The 23,576-nt window shown below is 38.1% G+C and overlaps 1 protein-coding gene across 2 annotated transcripts in view; it reads left to right on the forward strand.

The window, feature by feature from the left end:
• The first annotated feature begins 797 nt into the window (after nt 1-797).
• Nucleotides 798-23,576, forward strand: part of LOC149843944 (sorting nexin 2A-like) — a 66,076-nt gene continuing 43,297 nt past the window's right edge. The window contains exons 1-3 of one of the 2 annotated variants that reach the window (XM_090000181.1): nt 798-2,426; nt 8,404-8,613; nt 8,752-9,012. In XM_090000181.1, the coding sequence (XP_089856307.1) occupies nt 1,359-2,426; nt 8,404-8,613; nt 8,752-9,012 (1,539 nt within the window). In that variant the 5' untranslated portion in view covers nt 798-1,358. The remainder of the gene's footprint in view (nt 2,427-8,403; nt 8,614-8,751; nt 9,013-23,576) is intronic. The other variant, XM_090000182.1, reaches the window with a different exon arrangement.

Below are 23,576 nucleotides of genomic sequence, written 5' to 3' on the forward strand. Positions count from 1 at the left end.
GTTTTTGACAGAGTGATACAAATTAAGCATCGACTGAGGTAGTGACGGCTAAGGCGTTTCCAAAGAAGACAAAGAAAATTCACATATGAAAAAAATTCACACAAAAAATGATAGGTGCAAAAGCTAAAAAAGTCATAAAAACAACAGTATTTTCGATTTTAAACAACAAAAGAATTTCTAAAATTTAAAAGTCTTTTTTGAAAGATATTTATAGCAGTCGAGGGGTGACTCAGTATCCTCTTTTAGTTCTTGCAAGTGGCTCTTGATTCAAAGCCTTTTCCTACTCATACAACAACAATAATATTAGTTTTATATGTGTAAAACATTACATTCTAATTTTTAACTAATGAAAATTTTAATCCTTATATGTCAATGTGGGACAAGCTGATATACTAAACTAATAGTTCTAAAAAGTAAAAATCCTTTGTTAGTGCTAACCAATCTTGGAGTTGGTTCGAGTCAAACCCAACTGGGTCAAGTTGGGTATGTGTGCTAAGTACTACCATTATCACTATGATGATTACCAATTTACCATTGTGGTTCCCTAGTTTTTTTTCTAATCATATAACGCAAGGAAGCTGAACATGAGCTTTCATGCCAACATCGTGGCCGTCTGTTTTGTATTTTGAAAAGTTAAAAAGTCAACGGAACAGTTATATGCTACGTGACATTCATCCAAAATACAAACAGACGGCCACGATGTTGGCATAGCAAAAAGCTCGTATTCAGCATGACCTGATCTGTGCACACAATACAAAACAAAGAGATACTAGGGTCATATAAGAAGACTGTTCCAATTGGGAATGGACGGATTTCTGATGTCAATTTCGCAACATTTGAGCTTCAGAAGGGTCCAGGTGTCATCTGCACTCACCGAACCCAGATTGGCAGATGATGCTCGAGCCAAGATTCATCGGATCATCCATCACCTGTCTTCCTTTCCTCTCTGTTTCCATTACCATTCAAAACCCTGCACAACTTTCTCTCTCTAGACTTACTTTCACGGTCTCTCTTGTTTTTCCTTGGTTTCTGTTGACGGGTAGATCTCTTCTCGTTTGTTATCACCTAATAGATCGAAAACCATCATCATCTCCGATTTCTGTTAATGGGTAGATCTGGTTCTCGTTTTTTTATCACCTAATTGATTGAAACCCACCATCTCCTTTGAAATCAGGGAAGAGAATCGTTTTTTAACTCCTTTCTATAGACTCTCTTTCTCTCTCTTGTTTTTCCATTGTTTCTGTTAATGAGTAGATCTGATTCTCGTTTTTCATCACTTAATTGATCGAAGCCCATCGTCATCTCTTTCGAAATAGGAGAAAAAGATCGATTTTCCTGGCTTGCTGTGAGGGAAAATCATGATGGGCTCTGAGAACCAACATGAAATCGAAGAGACGCATCCGTTGAGCTCGAAGGAAGAGATGGAAAATCTCGTGCTAGACGACGCCCTTCAACCACTCTCCTTCCATTCGTGTAGCGATTACAGAAGCGTTATGTCATCGGTGGGTGACTCCCACCACCCGTTATCGCCTCCCTCGGACCCTCTCATCTCCCCCTACAAGGATTCCTCGCCGAAGGGTCCCAGGATTTCGTCTGATAACGCATTTCTGGAGCCCCCATCTTACGCAGACGTCGTTTTCAGGCCGTTTGGAGAGGAACACGAAGCTTCCAGTAACGGCCACAATGGTGGTTTTGGGATTTCTTCAGGGAGGTTCGGTTCTTCGTTGTCGTCTTCGGCGGAGTCCGGATCTCCAGCCGCCGAGTACCTGCGAATCGCGGTCACGAATCCTCAGAAAGAACAGGAGATGACGAACTCACTCGTTCCCGGGGTGAATACCTACGTTACTTATCTCATCGTCACGAGCACGAACATGCCGGAGTACGGTGGTTCGGAATTCGCCGTGAGGCGACGGTTCCGCGATGTGGTCACTCTGGCCGACCGTCTCGCAGAGTCCTACCGTGGATTCTTTATCCCCCCACGGCCGGATAAGAACGTGGTCGAAAGCCAGGTTATGCAGAAGCAGGAATTCGTGGAGCAGCGGAGAGTGTCACTGGAGAAGTATCTGTGCAGGTTGGCGGCACATCCAGTAATCAAGCGGAGCGAAGAACTAAGATTGTTTCTTCAGGTCCATGGAAAGCTGCCATTGGCAGCTAGTACGGACGTGGCGTCTAGAATGCTTGACGGGGCAGTGAAGCTCCCGTGGCAATTGTTCGGCGAATCGGTGAACACAATCTCGGCGCAAGAGGCTGCTCAGCCGGCTAAAGGCGGAAGGGATTTGCTTAGGATCTTTAAGGAGTTGAAGCAGTCTGTGGCTAATGATTGGGGTGGTTCAAAGCCCCCGGTAGTTGAAGAGGACAAGGAGTTCTTGGAAAAGAAGGAAAAAATGCTGGACCTTGAGCAACAGCTCAGCAATGCATCACAACAGGTGATGCAATCTCTCCCTCTCCCTCTCTCTCAGTAACTCATCTTTGCTTTATGCATGACCTTTATGCTTTGATTTCACTCTTGTCTTTCATTATTGTTGGGGTTGTGATTATAATTGCTTTGATATTTTTTTCTCCAATGTTGTTGCTTGTGATTAAGAATTTGAGGCTACCTACCAATTTTTTTGGGTGGTTTACTTCATCACCTCCTTTAATATATTAATGATTATCTTATTCGATATCATCCATATGGATAGTCCTTTATTTAAATATCATACAGCTAGAAGTGATAGTGCCTGAAGTAGTCAACTTCTCTGATCTCCATAATATGAAGCTGTTTTAATTCTTTGATATGCCCTTGTTAAATGAGCATGAACATTTTCTGGGTCAAGAATTCATGTAGTCTTTGGTGCATAGAATTGAAAAAGCAGGCAAGGAACAACACTTTTCGTATTGACAACTTCGTTATTTACTATGTGTAGTTCTTGAATTCTATCCAGAGCAGAATGATGGAAAATCTCGCTTGCCTTGTATCGAGACAGGCAATCAATCGTGGGTTTGGATTGCTAAAAGGATCTGCAATGCTCTGACTATGTGTTAATGGTGTTAAATGGCCAGAGAAACTCAAATATGGGTTCGTTGCAGATCCAGCCAGAACCATGGACTGGAAATTACAATCATTCCTTCAGTAAATGGGGCATGTAGGAGTTTCACCCAATTGAGACAAGGTTCCAGAGCCATTCGTGAACTGGGAAAATTCAAATTTTTTTGCCCAACCTAGTCTACACATATTTCGATGTATGTGTATACTCATATGTTACGTTACACACAACATATCATGCCATTACAAATCACGAGATCTCTCATTAGCCATTAGTCATTACTAAGATAAGCAATATCCTGATATCGATTTAGACCTCTTTTTTATTAGTTAGCAATAACTAAGAGAGAGGATAGATTCTGTGCTATATGCATGTATCATCTATCCCCAAGTACCAGATGAAATAAAGCGATCTTAGAAGAGAGATAATGATATTCCCCTGAACTCTTCGGGGCAACAATCCATTTGATAGATCCAACAAACAATTTGAGTGAATTCAATTAAAAATAAAGTGTTCTTATTTGAACGGCCCTATGATCTTCAACCAATTCTTGTGCTTCAATATAATTTCCTGGAGTAAGCACTATGGCTTGTTTCCAATGCTCAGGAACTTTCTCGAATCAAGACTCTACAATACAAAATCTCCCTGTTGATTGGCCTCTTTTGCCGGGTCAGAATAGCTAGGTCAATTCATTCCCTTAGCTGTACTTCTCCTGCCTTATATGGCTCAACTGTCAGCTCTTTTCTTGGATTACATCTTAACCTAAAATATTCAGCTGAATGAGATATACAGGAGATTTATCTTGTTTTTTCTCAGATTAGCCAAATCAAATAACCTGAAAAGGTTAAGTTATTACATGAGTTTCAAACTTTGATTTGGATCAATAATCAGTTTTATCTCCTATCCTCCTAGAAGAATCAAGCATAGATATCTCCATGTATTGTTATGTTTTCTTTTCAAATCATGGATTTTGATGTTATTCACACCATTGTAACCATGTTGCCAGGACACAGAACACACCATTGTGGTGTAATTTCCAATGGAGAATAACATTTAGGGAGACAGGACGTGGAAATAAATTAGAGTAGCCTTGTGGCACAGCCTTGTAGCATGTTTATAATATGCTTACCTAGATGCATTCATGTGCATGGAATCACTTGGTAAATCAATTTCCAATCACATATGAAAGTCATACACTTGCAATCTGTCTTCATTTCAGTCATGTTTTTATCTTTTGTTGTAGGCATTCTCTAAATTTGCTTGTATTTATTCACCACTATAATGAAGTTTACCTGCATTGCGTCTTTCTTTTGGTACTGGCTGATATATCATGTGGTGGCATATATGAGGTTGCCCTTTAGGCAGATGCTTGAACAATAGAACATGGGACAGGGGAACTTTTGAAGATGTCGTTGAAATGTGATCTGAAATAATAGTAGGGCATAATTGGAATTAATTATCTTTTCCATGTAAGTGCTTAGAATAAGTGGGTTGTACGTTGCTTGATGGAAGAGGAAGTGGGAATTTGAAATTTCTTGTTTCCATCATGGCTGTGAGTTTATTTACTTTGGGTCGCAACTTGCTACGTATGGCGTGCATTGCTAGGTCTCCTAGACACTGGTTTGACATGTATGATGCATGGTGTGCGTTTCCTGTATACACTTAGCCTGTTTACATCTATTTTTGTGTGGAACTGTCAATACGATTAATATTTCACTAAATGTTTGCTCTATAATGTATGCATACACTTATATGCATCACTAATGACCCACAAACCTTGTGATGTTATATTCTACTATTCATTTGTTGAGATCTTCCCTAGAAAAATAAGTTGGTTAAGTTCTATTGACCATTTGCGTTGAACTGTCAATAGGATTTAAATTACTCTAAACTTTAGCTCTATAATGTACACATACACTTATATGCATCATCTGCCACAAACCTTGTGGCACACACCACGAATAGGGTGTGGAATTCAACAAAATTACTTTTTTAGGGAAGATCTCAACAATTTGAGCGCTGTTGTAATGCATTGATATGAATATGAAGAATTTATGATACAAATTTACCATATCATATCATATCCTAATGTACAATATAAAAAGATTTGCTTCAGAAGGTGAAAAATAAAAAAGGAAATAACAAGCACACACAAGCCAAAAAGTAACTGTGCAATATTTAATATAATTTAAGTGCAACCAAAATTGGTAACTAATTATTTGTGTAGCAAAGATAGGGAACCAAATTCACATTATTGCTTGCTTGTAAAAGGCTATAATTTAACAAAATAATTTATGAATTTTAAGCACAATATCATAACTCATGAGAGTCAAATGACTAGCAAGTCATTATATAGCATAAAACCTGATAATATATTATCTAACTTTTTGAGATATTCTAAAACAGTTCTACAATCTCCACTTTCCTAAATAGATGCATCTTCCCTGTTCTACATATCGTTACACTGCTTGTTTAAGAACTTTCTGCAATGTTGATGGTTGATCTTCATCAGCTTTGAGTAGTGTTGGTTGGTTTTCCTTCATCTTTTTGCCGCATGACTTTTTATCAGTTGCATCCTCCTTCTCCTCCATCCCTACAAAATTGCTAGCAATTTTTCATTTATCTCATTCGAAATAGAAAGACATGGCCCTATAAAATTATTCACACCCACAAGATATTGTTTTAACCCAATTTTTTTCTAGAAATGCTGTAGCAAACGCAAAAGATTACTACATCTGGTAGGCACCAACCAATCTACTTGATATTCATGCTAGATTATTTGTGTTTATTGCCATTACTAAATCTTGTGTCAAATATTTGAAGAAAAAGGTGTTCATACTTCTCCTACACCAAACTCAATGATATACCTTTCCTAAGCACGGAAAGTCCTCAAAAGAGACGCTTCCTTTGGAGTTGTGTAGTCAGGGTGGGAGAAATATGGTAGATTCCTGCCTTTATTTTGATAAAAATCTACTTATTTTGTCTCTTTCTCCAAGCATGTAGATCTAGCCTTATTAAGTACTGGTTTTAAATTTGGGGTTGAGTCAGATAGCTGGATTGGATGGTTATGTCATACTATCATAACCAAGGGGTCTCAGGTTTGAATCCCTAGGGGTTATCCCCGAGCTTGCCTTATCCAAGAAAACAAAAAAAGTACTGTACTGAAAATGGCTTCTGCAGTCAAGAATCCCTGTACAATTTTGGAGGTTGTGTTGTCGAATTTGGGCAAGAATGTGAAAACCTGAATTTCAGGGTATGTGATGAATCTTAGTTTTCTTTATTTCAGTAATAAAACAGGGTCAAAATGACTGTATTTCGACCTAAATTCCAGGCTAAATGATTTTAAAATTTTTAAAAATTGTTGAGAAAATTTTAGTTTAAGCAAATGAACCAGAGTTTGCTTATAATATAATCCACAACTATGTTATTTGGTTTCTTCTTGATGTTTGCCTAGTCACCTGGACATGCATATGTCTTAAACAATGTTCATTACCTCTTGCACCTGCTTCTGACTTGATAACTATGGTCCATGCAGATGACTTAGACAATGTTTATTTATCTTAGGAAGAAGAGACACAAGGTAAGGTCCCAAAAAAACCCAGAGACTTGGGAGTCAACTCAGGACTCCCTAAGTCAATTTAGTATCCTAGTTGGGTCACACACACACACACACACACACACATATATATATATATATATATATATATATATATATATATATATATATATAGGGATGGACAACAGGCCGAGTACCCAACCTGAATCTTGTCAGGTTCGGGCACCAAGGGTCAGCTCGAGTCGGGCTCTTATACCCAATATTTATTTATATTATATTATATAAATATAAAATATACTTATATTTTATGAATGCCCATCTTCACTTATTGGGCCACATAATGGGTCAAGGTCCATATAAGTTCAAAATCCCACCTGCAATGCAGCAATGGGTGCCTTCTATGTGTTGTGAAGGTTTCTTTTATAGGTAATAAAGGGTTTCCACTCCCTTCCGCTCTTCGATATGGGACTCTTCTCCCATAGGCTTTCCACTTTTTATGCATGATGGTATGGTAAATGCAAAGCTTCCCATTATAAATGCTTTGCATTAATTTGCTATTAATGCTCTCTCTCTCTCTCTAAAAGGAACATTGACCAACTTTTCTAATTAGAAAAGTAATTGCATGTTGATTAGTCCCGTATCAATGGATGAGAAAAGACATGGCCCTTCCAAAGCCTATAAGATGGGGTCCTGTGTGCACAACCAACCGGATATTGGGTAAAACATATGGGTTCTCCGCCTGACCTGATCCGGCTTGAAAAATAATACTTGGTGGGTCACGGGATGGATCAGCCAATCCAAGCCCAATTGAAGTCGGGCCATGCCCTACCTGATAATCTCATCAGCTTGAAAATTTAATGGGTCAGTCGGGCCCTTGTGGGCCCCTTTGTTGGGCCAGCCCAGCTCAACCCGATGTCCACCCATATATATATAGTCACTAGAATACGAGAACTGAAATATGAAAACTAGAATATGAGAACTAGAAATATGGGTATTTCCAACACTTTTTTTGCAAATCCAACCATGTAGATGCGCTTGCCATGGTGAATTTGCTAACAATCAACTATTGGATTGTGTATTTTCGATAAAAAAATGAGATTTTTGAATTTCTTGAATATTTATGAAGATTATGAGCCATTGATTTTAAAGCCTTAAAAAAATCTCGTTTATGCATCAAAATTAGATGATTCATGAGCGGGTTCTTATAAAACCTTATGTAGATCACATGTATGGTTCATACATTAGTTCTCATATTCTAGTAACTCTCTCTCTCTATATATATATATATATAGATAGATAGATAGATAGAGAGAGAGAGAGAGAGAGAGAGAGAGAGCAACAAGAACAAGGCATATTTATGTGCATAATATAGTATCAGGAAGTGTGTGTGCGCATGTGCACTATGTAGGTATATATAACCTGTCCAAGTTAAGCAAGACATGGCCAAGTATGGCAAACACCTGGTCAAGCTGCTGGATTGACCAGCTTAGATGCTGCTCTAGATTGTCTTGAGTGGATCAGTAGGTTGACTCATTGACTTTTTAAGCATGACACTAAGCGACGTGCAAGTCCAAATATTTGGGCTTCTAAATTTCATCATCAACTTTTATCTGTAGCTTGTTGGATCTGGTTTCCTGCAATCACCTCCCTCTTTGTGTTCACTACAGCAATATTTTCTGCGTACATAATTGCCTATTTTTATTTTGATTGAAAATGCGATTTGGTTAAAAATTGAGTATATGAATGAGCTTTTAGATGATGTTTTTTTCTTAACCAGGCATACTTATTGACTGGATTCTCTTATCCATTTCTTCCTAACAGGCTGAAGAACTTGTGAAAGCTCAACAAGATATTGGAGAAACAACGGGGGAGTTAGGATTAGCATTCATCAAACTGGCAAAATTTGAGACAGATGCGGCTATGCTTAATTCACAGAGAGTACTAGCAGCTGACACCAGACGAGTAGCCACAGCTGCTGTTAAAGCCAGCAGATTCTATCGTGAATCGAATGCACAGACAGTCAAACATTTGGTATAAGAGCTGTTGCTCATTTTAGTTGAAACTTTTTTTTCCTGTTACAGATTGGTTTCATTTTGGGTCCTCCTCTAACATCAGTATCTTTTACTTTTAAAATTGTTTGCTTACTCTTGTTAATATGTGCATTACCAGGACAAACTTCACGAATATCTCGGACTAATGCAAGCTGTTCATAGTGCATTCTCAGATCGGTCCAGTGCCTTGTTGACTATACAAACACTTTTATCTGAATTATCTTCCATGAATTTGAGGGCTGAAAAGCTTGAAGTTGCTTCCTCAAAAATATTTGGTGGAGACAAAACTAGGAACCGCAAATTGGAAGAGTTGAAGGAAACAATAAAAGTTACTGAAGTGTCTAAAAGTTGTGCCATAAAAGAATATGAACGGATTAAGGTGCGTTTTTTATATTTATGTTTATGAAAAAGCAACCTGAGTTTGATGATGTGATTGTAAGTGGATTCATTTCATTGTGTTCCATATTTCTTGTTCTGAAATATTTGAAGGGTGCAGTGAAACATCATATTCTTCCATTTATGAACCTGTTAATGTCTTCAATTTAATGTGAGGCAGCAAAATTTTATAGATTATCTCAAGCATCCAGGATTGTGGTTTGAGCAACGCCTAGTGCTCAAAGGCCTGGTATGCTGGGTATCTTTATTGGAGCTAAAAAGACCTTGCTAGACAATTTCATCATCTGGGCTAAGATGGCTGGCTCCTTTTGAGGCCATTCATGTTTTAATGAATGAACAGGCTCTTTTGGGTTAAGCTTAATTTATGTGATTTGGTTTTATCTTCTTCCTAGGTTTTATGGTTAAAGAATTCATATACAGTAAACATCTCTAGTTTCTAAGGTTAAGGTTAAAGTTTTCTTAATTCTTGTCCACGAGTCTTTTGTGGCTTGAGTTTAAACTCTTCGAAGTATTTCCCTATTTTAAAATTGAAAAGCATGACTTTTGCACCTGTTTTGGTGTTCGCTTTTACCTCTATTTTTTAATCGGAGATTTGTTCTTTTGCAGTTTGAGTTTGAGCTCATCTTCAAAATGATTTTCCTAAGTGTACAGCTCAAAAGTGAACCATGTACATATTGTTAATTCAATCATGATGCTATTGATTCTAAGCTCCATCATCTTGTTGCTTTTATGTTGTACTTGGATTCAGAATTTATGCTTGTTAAGAAATACACTAGGTTCCTATTCAGTGCTTCTGCTTCCTTGCCTACTCCGTTTTAGTATCAAAACTAGGTTTTGTTATTGAGAATCTTGATACAAGTTTTAATGGTTCCTATGAGGGCTGTGAACAGGTCGGATCCAAGGTCAGATACCCACCCAATATTTTCGGGTTTGGCATAAAAAATTGGAAATCTAAATACATCTGACCTGGTTCGGATCCAGATATAAGAAATATGTATGAGCATCGGGTCGGGTATCCGACCTGGTCCATTTGAGTTCAGATTTGAATATTTTCTTGACTTCAGGTCGGGATCTGACTCAGATCTGCATACAAGAAGAAACCATTATAGTGTGTGTGTGTGTGTGTGTGTGTGTGTGCATCTGATCCACGTATTGGATAAGCAAACGATGGGACTTATGATTGGCTTGTAATTGGTGAAGGAAAGTTGGAACATGGGATTTTTATTAAGGCAATATTGAGGGATGAAACCCATTTAATTGGTTAATTAGACAGTGGGGCTTGCAATTGGTGAATGAAGGTGGGAATGTGATATTCTTATTAAGGCAATAATTGGAGATGAAACCCATTTAAGTGGATAAGCAGACGGTGTGGCTTGTGATGGGCTTGTAATTGGTGAATGAAGGTGGGGATGTGGTATTCTCATTAAGGCAATAATTAGAGATGAAATCCATTTAATTGGATAGAAAAATGGTGGGGCTTGTGATTAGTTTGTAATTGGTGCATGGGTGGATTAGGGTTGACTCCGACCCTGCCCTGATCTGAAGCATTGATAGCCCTAGTTCCTATAGTAGCAATGACTAAATATTTTTCTAACTGGAGTTCAGATGACAAACTCAAGGTTGTGGATGATCTGTTAGAGGATTGATCAGTTAACAAATTTGTCATGTCTCTTGATAGCTGAGGTGATAATGTTGATCTAGGCAATGATTGTAGTAGTGCAGTTTGGACAGGCATATTGTGCAGTTCTTGTTAAAATGTAAACTTGTAAACATATATATATATATAATAATATTATTATTATATATATAAATAATATTTTTTCTTTTTTTGTTTTTTGTATTTTGTCATCTAGTTCAAGTTGAACTAGAATGACATAACTAGTCAAGTCTTAGTTAAGACTTGACTAGCAATAGAGTCGTTGGACTCTAGTCTAACGGTTCTATTTAGAGCCGTTGGACTGGGTCCAATGACTCTATTAAGTCCCTCATTCTCTCCCTCTCTCATACCCCTGTATATATAGGGGTACAACCCCTCTTGTAATTCATGTAAAATGCTTCTTAAGCATTGCTTTCTCCTTGTTCAATAAAAGAATATTTTTATTCTTTTTTTGTTTCCTTTTATACCCTTCTTAAGGGTTATGCTTAAATGTCTTGTTAAGACATCATTTTGAATCTCAGTTCGTGTTTGGAAGATCATCATCTCATTTCATGGTATCAGAACCGCGGAAGTACTAGACCTTGAAGAAAAGTTGCCTCGGTTTTCGTGCCCGTTTGCCAAAGTGTTCGCCACTTGAAGAGAAGTGTTTTTATCACTTCGTTGGGAAAGATTCCACATCTTGTTGTATTGTATCTCTTTCTTTTTCTCACTTCTCTTCTTGTTTCTCTTCTATCCCTATTCTTTCTCTCCTTATAATCGATGAATGACAATGATAAAGTCACCATCATGCCTATAAAATTGAGTGATACAAACTATGTAACATGGGCTTCAATTATGAAGCACCATATATGGGGAAAAGGCCTATGGGGATTGTGGATGGTTCCGATTCGGAACCTAAGCTATCTCTTACTAAAAAGGAGGGAGATAAAGAGGTTCCTCTATTGGAAGAAGAAAAAATCAGGGCTCTAGCCTCTTACGAGAAAAAATGGAAAGAGTGGAGAATATCTCATGCGAAGATAATGTCATGGCTTATCAATAGCGTTGGCATTAAAAAATGCTCAAGTCTTGCCAAGTTTGATCATGCCGCTAAGGCATGAAAATACCTTAAAAATATGTATTCCCTTAAAGATATTGCACACGTGTGCAATCTCCAAGAAAAAGTTCGAATGATGACCCAAGGAGACAAAACAATTCGTGAATATTACAATGGTTTGTTCAAACTTTGGGAAGAACTTTCCCTTTTAGAACCAAAGTGGCATTGTGCCGAAGACATCGTGCTTCGTTAGAAACAACTCGATGCTGAACATTTTTACCAGTTTATAACTGGATTGAGGCCGGAATTTGAAACCACTAAATCGGCCCTCCTTCATCGGGGAAAAATTCCTTCTATTGTTGAAACTATTGAAGAATTAACAATAGAAGAAAACCGTCTCCGAAAAGGTTCTTTTAAAACTGAAGATGATTCTGTTCTAGCTGTGTCTATACCAGGGAATCATGTTCGATCTTATAGACCTCCTCACTTTAATCGTCAAAATGGTGACTATGACAAGAAGAAAGTTATTTGTCACTTAAGGAGCTGAGAGAGAAAAGAGCTGCAATTGCTGGATCAGAGCCCAAAGATCAAGATGCACCAGTTTCCATGGCCCAACTAATAGAGATTCTTCAGCCTCTCATCAAAAGTGTCTCTTCTTTATCTGAAGCTTCAACTGGCGCAACAACCTCATCTTTTTCCGATCCAGGTAAAATTTCTTGGCTCATTGACTCTGGTGCATCTTTTCATATGACCCCAAATAATCAGAGTCTATCCGAATGTGTTAAAAACAAAATAAGTGTGTCAAAGGTCTTTACAGCCGATGGGACTTCTCTTGAAATAGAAGGAATAGGAAATTTTGAAAAAATGTATAAAACAAAGAAATTTTCTATTTTAGAAATTAGATATGTTCTCAAATTGAATTTAAATCTTTTATCTGTATTTCAAATTTCTGACTATGGGTGTAATATTTCCTTTTCTTCTCATGGTTGTTGGGTACAAGATTGTCAGTCAGGCAAGCTGATTGGGGAAGGCCATAGAGAAGGAGGACTCTATTACATGAATTTTTTGGAAATGTCGAAGATTACTTTTTGCTACAATATTCAGAAAATTGAGTTGGAACTGTGGCATAAGAGACTTGGTCACCCACATATAGCCAAAATCCAACTTTTTCCAAATCTAGGAAAATTTTGTAACTCTGAATCATTTGACTATAAAGATTATATTCTTGGCAAAATGAAAAGATTACCATTCCAGAAGAGAACTTTTTTCTCTCCAAGACCACTTGAATTAGTGCACTCGGATGTTTGGGGTCCTGCACCAGTAATTTCTAAAGGAGGATTTGCTTACTATGTTATTTTTGTCGATGATTTCTCTCGACATACGTGGATTTACTTTCTTAAACATAAGTCTGAAGTATTTTAGTACTTTCAAACATTTCATAATATGGTTAAAAAGAAGTTTCAAAATGATATTACCATTTTTCGCATAGATTCAGGGGGAGAGTTTTTATCCACAAATTTTAAAAATTGTTTTAAGTCACATGGCATCACACATCAAAGATCTTGTCGTTATACACCTCAACAAAATGAACTGGTAGAATGTAAACATCGCCATATTATGGAAACCACTAGGACTTTATTAATAGCAAATCAAGTCCCGAAAGACTTTTGGGCAGAAGCTGCCTTAATTGCTACCTATCTGATTAATAGGATGCCATCCTCTTCTTTACAAAATATCACTCTCATTGAAAAACTTATGAACATTTCTCCATACTACTCTAGACTGAGAATATTTGGGTGCAAATGTTTCATATTTACCGACAAAAATGATAAACTTTCCCCTCGTGCGATTCCCTATGCCTTTCTAGGATATGCTGAAAATCAGAAAGGTTATAGGTGTTTTGACTTCAAAAATAATAGATTATGTGTCTAGAAATGTTTCATTTCTCGAAAAGGAGAGCTTCTTTGATTTTGAAAAACCAAAGGAAGACACTGAGTACTCTTTTCTGTTAGATCTGACATCAAAATCTGATGAATATGATCTTGACTATAACTTTGATAATGATCAAGGAATTATTGATATTGATCATAATGTTGACAATGAAGAAGTTCATAGAGACACTAGAATCCAATATTCCAGGCGACAATGGTCTAATCCTCCACGTGCACTTGAAAAATATTCTGACATTCCAACTAGACGATCATCTCGAGTCTCGAGGCCTCTAGGAAAGTTTGTGTTATACGAGTCCTTCTCACCTACATATAGGGCAGTCATTGCATTAATTCACTCATATGAAGAACCATCTACATATCTCCAAGCAAAAAATGATGTCAAATAGATAGAAGTCATGAAAACTGAATTAGATGCACTAGAAAAGGCTTCTACATGGACTATTCAAGATCTTTCTCTAGGGAAGAAAACTATAGGATGTCGATGGGTTTATAAAATTAAAACCAAGAGTGATGACACTCTTGAAAGATATAAAGCCCGATTAGTAGCCAAAGGTTATGCCCAAGAATATGACATTGATTATGAAGAAACCTTTGCTCCTGTGGCTCGTATGACAACTGTCAGAACCTTAATTGCCTTAGCCTCTATCAAGAAATGGTCCATTTTTCAAATGGATGTCAAAAATGCCTTTTTAAATGGAAAGCTAGTTGAAGAAGTATACATAGAACCCCTTTCTAAGGGTAAAACCCTTCGCTTAGAAAAAGCCCTTTATGGACTTAAACAAGCACCAAAAGCTTGATATGATAGGTTTAGTCGTGTTATGATTGATATTGGTTTTCAATTCTGTTTAACTGACACTGCTTTGTTTGTTAAGAATTCTGATGCAGAAATTATTGCACTTCTTCTTTATGTGGATGATATGATCATCACTGGAAGCGATAAACAGAGAGTTGAAACGATCAAAAGACTTCTTAAATCTCATTTTAAAATGACTAATTTAGGCTTATTGAAATATTTTTTAGGCATTGAAGTTGCTTATTCTCCTAAAGGATATTTATTATCTCATACTAAATTTGCTTTTGACATTGTTTCTAGGTCTAGTATTACTGATGATAAGAAAGTAGACATTCCAGAAGTTAATGTTAAAATGAAGGTTGATGGTGGAGAACTTCTTGCCGATCCTACTCCTTACAAACAACTTGTCAGGGCACTTTCCTATCTATCCATTACCAGACCAGATATAGCACATGTTGTTCACACAGCAAGCCAGTTTCAACATGCTCCTACTTCTGTTCATATGGGAGCAGTCATGCGTATTATCAGATACATCCAGTCCTCTCTTTCACGAGGACTTTTCTTGTCTTTTTCCTCCTCTCTTGATTTACTTGCATATACTGATGCCGATTGAGGAGGTGATCCCAATAACAGACACTCAACCACTGGTTTTTGTGTCTTTTTAGGTAAATCATTAATCTCGTGGAAGTGCAAAAAGCAACAGAAGGTATCTCTATCATCCACCGAAGCTGAATACAGAGCCATGACAACCACGACCATGGAAGTAGTTTAGCTCCGAAGACTACTTGCTGACATGGGAGCTGAATCAACAAAAGCTTCACAGATGTGCTGTGACAACAAAAGTGCGATCTACATTGCAAGTAACAGAACATTCTACGAACGCACCAAACACATCAAAATGGATTTTCACTACGTCAGAGAGAAATATCTACATGAGACAATTGATTTACTTCAGAATATCAGTTAGCAAACTTCTTTACAAAGCCTCTCGCTGCTTCTCGATTTCACTTTCTCTTAAACAAACTTTCGCTCATTGTACCGTAAGTTTGAGGGGGAGTGTTAAAATGTAAACTTGTAAACATATATATATAATATTATTATATATATATATATATATATATATCAATAACATTTTTTCTTTTTCTGTATTTTTTCTTTTTCTGTTTTTTGTATTGTCATCTAGTTCAATGTGAACTAGAATGACATAACTAGTCAAGTCTTAGTTAAGACTTGACTAGCAATAGAGTCGTTGGACTCTAGTCTAACGACTCTATTTAGAGCCGTCGGACTGAGTCCAACGACTCTATTGAGTCCCTCATTCTCTCCCTCTCTCGTACTGTGTATATATAGGGGTACAAACCCTCTTGTAATGCATGTAAAATGCTTCTTAAGCATTGCTTTCTCCTTGTTCAATAAAAGAATATTTTTATTCCTTTTTTGTTTCCTTTTATACCCTTCTTAAGGGTTATGCTTAAATGTCTTGTTAAGACATCATTTTGAATCTCAGTTTGTGTTTGGAAGATCATCATCTCATTTCAGTTCTGACTTTGAGTGGTCGTCCTGGTGGTGTTTAGGACTCGTAGAATCAATGTCACTTTGACCGACCAATGCTGTTCTCAGAAAATTATTTTTGGCTGTTGAAATTTCAAGAAATGGAATCTTAAGCCATTTTGTTTCTTAAAACAAATTTTGTGAAAATAATCAGAAAGTTGTTATTTTCTACAATGGCATTATCAAGCTCCAAATCCCTCTCTGCACACCCCTACAATCTCCTGAAAGTGGGATTGCAACTGAGTCTTGGTAGCATGTCAGATGATGGAACTTGTCCACATCATTGGCATTACACCGACATTCCTTTGAAAGTTGGACCATATAACAAGATGGCTATACAACTAGAAACTTGTTACGAGCAAATATTTTGTGGGGGTTATACACAAATTTAGTTTTTTTCCTTGTAGAGAGAGTATGTCGGAAGCATAGCAAATGTGCTAAAATATTGGATTACTTTGTTAGCCTCTCATATTGAAAAGAGTACTTCTCTTATTTCACACTTTTACAAGTGTATTTCGATTTGGCCCATGGACGCCACACCATCTTTTGTACAAGGGTACCCTTGTCCTTAGTGTGGACTGTTCATCTATGTATTTTTCTGGCACAACTAGTTATCTTCAATAAGAATTTATGTAAAGCTGTTGATGATTTCTAAAGTACAGATCAATGTTTGGAAAAATAACTCCATTGTTGATGCCCATGTTCCATTGTTAAAGAGAACTGTCCATGTGAATGTTTTTCCCATACTAGTGTCATCAGAATTTTTATCAAACTTCTAGCAAGAAAATTGAAGATTGAAAATTGTACACTTCTGGTGCAAGCAATTGGTACTAAACTCAGCATGATAGCTTTCTTGCTATGTAACACAAACTCTTCTTACAAGGCACCGCACCTGCGTTGCACCCGCACCCATGCGGGTGCAACACTTGGACATGGATTCCTTTGTGTCAGGTGAAGTCAACTACATTGAGGTCCATTTCTGTCCAAAAGTAGATTCAGTTAACCTTAACCAAGTCCAGTTTTATCTATATTATATATAGATATATAAACACACACACACACACACACACACACACACACACACACACACACATATATATATATATATATCTGCACCTCGACACCAGTGTGGTATTATTTTTTATTGATGAGGAATAGCGATTGTAGATTGTTAATTTGGTTTATTGCATGAATTTATGCATGATGAATTGATGATATGCTAATTATTTTTATTTCATTAGTGTTAACTTAAAACTGTTAATATATATATATATATATATGTATATATATATATATATCCTCCCTGCACCCTAGTTTTACCCATGATTGCCAGTTGAGGAAGTGAGAGCAGGAAGCGATACGGGAAGCGGAAGCGGGAAGCGGGAAGCGAGGCACTTTCAAAATTTTAGGAAGCGGAAAGCGTGGGACGACTTAGGAGCGAATTAGGAATCGTCTCAGAATCGACCTAGGAAGCGAACCGGAAGTGACCTAGGAAGCGAGGGGGAAGTGAAAAAAGAGAAAAAAAATACAAAAAAATTGAAAAAAATGGGGGAAGCGCGCTTCCCATTAAAGGGGAGCGCACTTCCCAAAAAAAATAGTGTTCCCCACATGTTTCGGAAGTGCGACGTTTTGTGCTTCCGAAGCACGCTTCCCCACTTACCTAGGCATTTTTGGTAACTTTGGTTTTACCTTCCCTGCACCCTAGTTTTTTTAAGGTACCGCACCCGCACCCGCACCCGCACCTATGTGACATTGCTTTCTTGTGGTTGACCATAGACTCTCTCCATACCAGAGTTACCGGAAACGCCTAGGTAAGTGGGGGAGCGCAAAATGTCGCGCTTTCGAAATGCACGGGGAAGTGCCATTTTTTTTGGGAAGCACGCTTCCCTTTTATGGGAAGCGCGCTTCCCCCCTCGCTTCTCTCGCGTTTCCCCGCACTTCCTCCTCGCTTCCCCCATTTTTTTCAAATTTTTTTGTATTTTTATTTTATTTTTATTTTTTCTCTTTTTTCGCTTTCCCCTCGCTTTCTAGGTCGCTTCCGAGACGAAACCTGATTCGCTCCTAAGTCATCCCATGCTTCTCGCTTCCTAAAATTTTGAAAGTGCCTCGCTTCCCGCTCCCGCTTCCTCAGCTGGCAACCATGCTCCATACAAATGAGGAAGATTAATGTTTTAGAAAAGAAGCCTACAAACAAACTGTACATCAGAGTAGGCATCAAGAAATGCAATACAAGAACATATTACTAGTTTGCCATGACCTATGATTGTTGGATATTCATGTATCACCTGGCTATGACTCATGTACATCTTTTAGGTGCATTTGCTATTTTGGTGTTCCCACACTCATGTGGCCACTTTTAACATACCCTATATATTCATTCCTTGAATGAACTGAAATAAGTTAATTGCAAAGCGCATCACTTCGGTGTGCGGTGCAATTGTGTGGTTACAAAATGAATGCGGGTATTGAATTTCATCATGTGTGTGTGTGCACATGCGCATGCACATGCAATGCTAACAATGTATGATGTGGTATGAATACATCTGCTTTGACAATAACGTATGAAGGCTATGTATTTTTTTGTCTATGGAAAGCTGCGGCAATACTTTTAATAAACAAAAATTGTCTTAACAAAATTAAATGGTACAAGGGTGAATTGGATTCACCCCCAAAAAGAAGAAAAAACTGAAAAGAGATAGGAACAATGGAGTGGAATCTACAGAATTGTATCCACAAATCTATTACTCAAATGCCATGTAAAAGTGCTTCAAGAACATTGTTGCATGAGTCTGTTGTCGAAACTACACTATAAACCATTTGTGTTGAGTATATTTTATGCATATGTTTCCCATGTACTAATACCTCCAATAAACTTCACAATTATTGTGGCAGTTATTGAAAGAAGGAAACCCTATCATCGAGAGAGAGAGAGAGAGAGAGATTCCAGAGAAAGGGGGTTCAGTCCATCGTGACTGCCCTCTCATTCTATTAATAATAAAGATGTAAAACACTAGGGTACGAAAATACCCCTTAACAGTGTTAATTTACATTATACATGAACTGGGTCTGGACCCGATCCATTACATAAATGGATCGGGTCAGACATACATAATGAGGATAACGATGACTTCTTTTCAGCCTCCCTCAAGTTGTGCATGGTGTTGGACCATGAACAACTTGTTCTTCAAAAACCAAAATCTATCCTTTGTCAACCCTTTAGTGAGGATGTCAGCAACTTGTTCTTCAGTTGGCACATACATAGGCTCAATCTCTTTGTCTTCAACCTTTTTCCTAATAAAATGTTGGTCTATTTCAATGTGCTTTGCTCGACTATGGTGGATGGCATTGAACGTCATGTTGATGGCACTTTGATTGTCACACAACAACAGTGACCGAGCAATCGGTTCTCCCATTTCTGTCAGGAGATGTCTTATCCATGTACCCTCGGCCGTAGCAGTGGCCATCGATCTGTATTCAGCCTCAGTGCTTGATCTAGCAACCGCCTTTTGTTTTCTACTGCTCCAGGATACCAAGTTTGGCCCAATGAAGCTGCAATAACCAGATACTGATCGTCGTTCGTCTGGATCACCCGCCCAATCAGCATCGGCATAAGTGACGATCTCATGGCCCCCGCCTGGATCTAATTCTTCCTTGTTTATGTATACCAGCCCATCACCCACTGTACCCTTTAGGTAGCGAAGTATACGTTTGACTGCCTCCATATGTGACACACGAGGTTCATGCATAAACTGGGATACCTGATTAACCGAATATACTATGTCAGGTCTAGTAAAAGTCAGGTATTGCAACATGCCAACTAAACTGCGATACTTAGTGGGATCTCCATATATATCCCCTTCTTGTGAACTCAATTTCTGATGAATGACACTTGGAGTTGTTAACGACTTACAATCTGTCATGCCTGCTCTGCCGAGAATGTCCAACGTATATTTGTGTTGAGTAAGGGTAAGTGTATCATTTTTGTTATCAACTTCTACCCCAAGAAAATATCGCAGCTCTCCCAAATCTTTCATCTTAAATCTCTGATTTAATAACTTCTTCACCTGCTCAATGTGACTTTTACAATTCCCTGTGATGATGATGTCATCTACATATAACAACAGAAGAGTAGTAACTCCTTGTTCATTGTGAATAAATAATGAGTGATCCAGAAGAGACCGAGAGAAGCCATGCTGTTGTATTTCTAGAGAAAAACTGTCGAACCAGGAACGGGAAGCTTGTTTCAAATCATAGAGTGCTCTCTTTAATTTGCATACATATTTTTTGGCGTCTCGTTCTGCATATCCAGTGGGTTGTTCCATGTAGACCTCTTCTTTTAAATCCCCGTGCAAAAAAGCATTTTTTACATCCAGCTGGCTCAATGTCCATCCATGTTTAATGGCTAGGCTCAACACAATGCGAATGGTCCCCATTTTAACTACAGGACTAAAAGTTTCATCAAAGTCTTGGCCTTCCTCTTGTGTGAATCCCTTGGCTACAAGTCGAGCCTTGTACCTTTCGATGTTCCCATCTGGTTTATATTTTATCTTGTACACCCATTTTGACCCAACAACATTTCTGTTTAGTGGTCTAGGTATAATCTCCCATGTCCCACATTCATGTAAGGCCTACATTTCTTCATTCATTGCTTCTACCCATCTTCTAGAGCTCGCAGCTTGATAGAACATGAGAGGCTCATCCTCTTTACTTATGGATGTCAAGAATAACTGAAAATCCAATGAAATTTTTTTATAACTTACCTACCTGTCAAGCGGATGTCGAATCCGTGAGGATCTTCTGATATCCATTTGTTGCGAAACGGATGATCCAGATGGATCCGTATTCGTACAAGGAATGAATGAGGGCTCTTTCTCTCGCCGGGTGTACACAATACCCTTATACCTTGTTGGCTCCAAGTCATATGTGACAGTTTCCTCCGTTTGAGTCTCATTGGCTGAATCCTCATGTGGCTCCTTCTGACTGCAATTTTCTGGACAGTCTACTTTACCATTGGAGAAGAGTTCTGAATTTAATCATGGGTAGTATACCTCAATGCTGGAGCTTGAGTTATCAGTATCCACCATAGTTGAATTAGTATCCTGATCAGCAAAGTTCATTTCATCGAAAATAACATTCCTTGATATTTTGACACGCTTACTCAGGGGATCATAACACCTGTACCCTTTGTAATCTTCTGCATATCCTATAAACCTGCATTTTAAAGCCTTATCTTGGAGCTTGTGCCTGAGTGAGCTGTCAATGTGAACATAACAAACAAACCCAAACACACGTAATTCATGATAATCAGGTTGTATGCCCAAAAGAGAGAAGTATGGTGACTTATTTTCTAAGATACTCATGGACAATCGATTTATCACATGAACTGTGGAGTGGAAGGCCTCAGTCCATAATGATACAGGGAGATTGCTTCCGTGCATCATGCTCATTGCAGTCTCAACAATATGTCGATGCTTCCTCTCAGCAATCCCATTTTGTTGAGGTGTATGAGGGCAAAACACTCTTCTCTTTATCCCATTATGTTGAAGAAAATTAACAAAATCACTCGAGGAGAATTCACCTCCTCCATCACACTGGAAATTAAAAATGTTGGTAGAGAAATGATTTTGAACAAAAGAGTGAAATTTCTGGAACAATCCAAAGACTTCTGATTTGTGCTTCATAAAAAATATCCAAGTATAATGTGAGTAACTATCAATGAAAATAAGATAGTATTTACTGCCAGAAAAAGAAGTAATTGGAGCAGGACCCCAGACATCTGAACAAATGACCTCAAATGGCCTTGAAGCTCTTTTATTGATGGAAGCAAAAGGTAAAACATGACTCTTACATAGATGACAACTAGAACATTTTGTATCAACTACTTCTGAACTCAGACTGGACTTAGGAATAAGATTATTCAGGACAAGTTTTTCAATGAAATGGCGACCACAATGGCCAAGACGACTATGCCAAAGTCTTGGCTTATTACTTTCAGAAACAGTAAATATAAAATCAGAATAAAAAACTTGACGTTGGTGAGGCTTCAAGGATGAATAGTTGGAATGAATGGAGGAAGGATCTTCTTGAAAGATGTACATGTTGCCCCATCGTTTTCCTTCAGCGAATGTCCTCCTCGTGCGAAGATCCTTGACATAAACAGAAGAGGGAGTAAATTCAACTGAAGCATTAACATCATCAACAAGTTTTGAGACAGAAACAATGTTCTTTTGAATATTAGGAGCATGGATGACACTTGGAAGTTTAAGAGATGACTTTGACATGTGTATAATGACATTTCCAGTATGTGAGATTGCATGATGGGATCCATCTCCCGTGACTATGCTATTCTTTCCAACATAAGGTGTAAGAGTCAAGAGTTTACCTACATCACCTGTAACATGAGTAGCTGCTCCGGAGTCGACATACCAAATTCCTTTGTCATTTTGCTTCATATTCAATCCTGCCAAGGCTGCCAACAGCAACTCTTTTACTTCTCCATCCTTCCTAGCCTCTGCTTGTGGAGCTTTCCCTTTGTTTTGAGGATTAAACTAACAATTTGCTTTAATGTGCCCTTTCTTGTTGCATAGGAAGTAGGTGGGAATGAGTCTTTTGTCCTTGGATATTGGGTGTTGGAAGTATGCCACGACCTCCATAGTTATTTCTTCCTTGGCCTCCTGTTCCTCGAAAAGAACTTCCTCGTCCTCGACCATAACTCATTCCCATAGCCAGCACATCTTGTGTTCCGGAATTCCCATGAGAGGCTTCAGAGGATCCTTTCAGATTCATCTCATATTGCAGTAATTTTGCACGAAGATCTTCAAACTTTGGAAGTTCTGGTAAACATAGTAAGGTTGTCGTCATAACATGATAGTCTGGCCCCAATCCACTCAAGGTTTGTTGTACTTTATCTTTTTCACTGACAAGACACCCAACAACGGCCAACTGATCTGTGATGCCTTTCATTTTATTCAGGTATTCCATAATAGACATGAAATCTTTCTTTAGCATTTGAAATTCTCGCTTAAGAAACATAATTCTTGCCTCAGAAATTTGTGAATATGTTTGAACTAACGTATCCCCCAGCTCCTTTGCCGAACAATCATCAGGAAGAGCAATAAGGACCTCCTGTGAGAGGGTTGAAGTGATGTATGCCACTAGCGATTGATCCCTCTTCATCCAAGCAACATATTCTGGATTCTTGTGAAGAACAACAGATTGTTCTCCTTTATCGTCCGCCTTTTCTTGCGAAAGGAATTCTGGAGGCGGTGGGACCGATCCATCCAGATGACCAGAGAGGTCCTGAGTCTTTATAAACGGAATGATCTGTCTTTTCCAGGTTAAAAAGTTGCAGTTATTCAGTTTTTCAGAGACTAGTTGACCGAGAAAACTTGAGGACAACAATGATGACAGAACACTTGGCCAGTCAAAGTACTCGGCTGATAGAACCAACGAAACTAGACCCAACAGTGATTAGCAGGAGATACTCGGCAGGCAGTTCTTTTCAGAACCAACGAAAACAGAGAAAAAACAATTTCAGATAAGGGAAAACAGATGGCTGCTA

Source organism: Nuphar pumila, chromosome 3, assembly GCF_984573655.1.
Source record: "Nuphar pumila chromosome 3, dmNupPumi1.hap1.1, whole genome shotgun sequence".
NCBI lineage: Eukaryota > Viridiplantae > Streptophyta > Magnoliopsida > Nymphaeales > Nymphaeaceae > Nuphar > Nuphar pumila.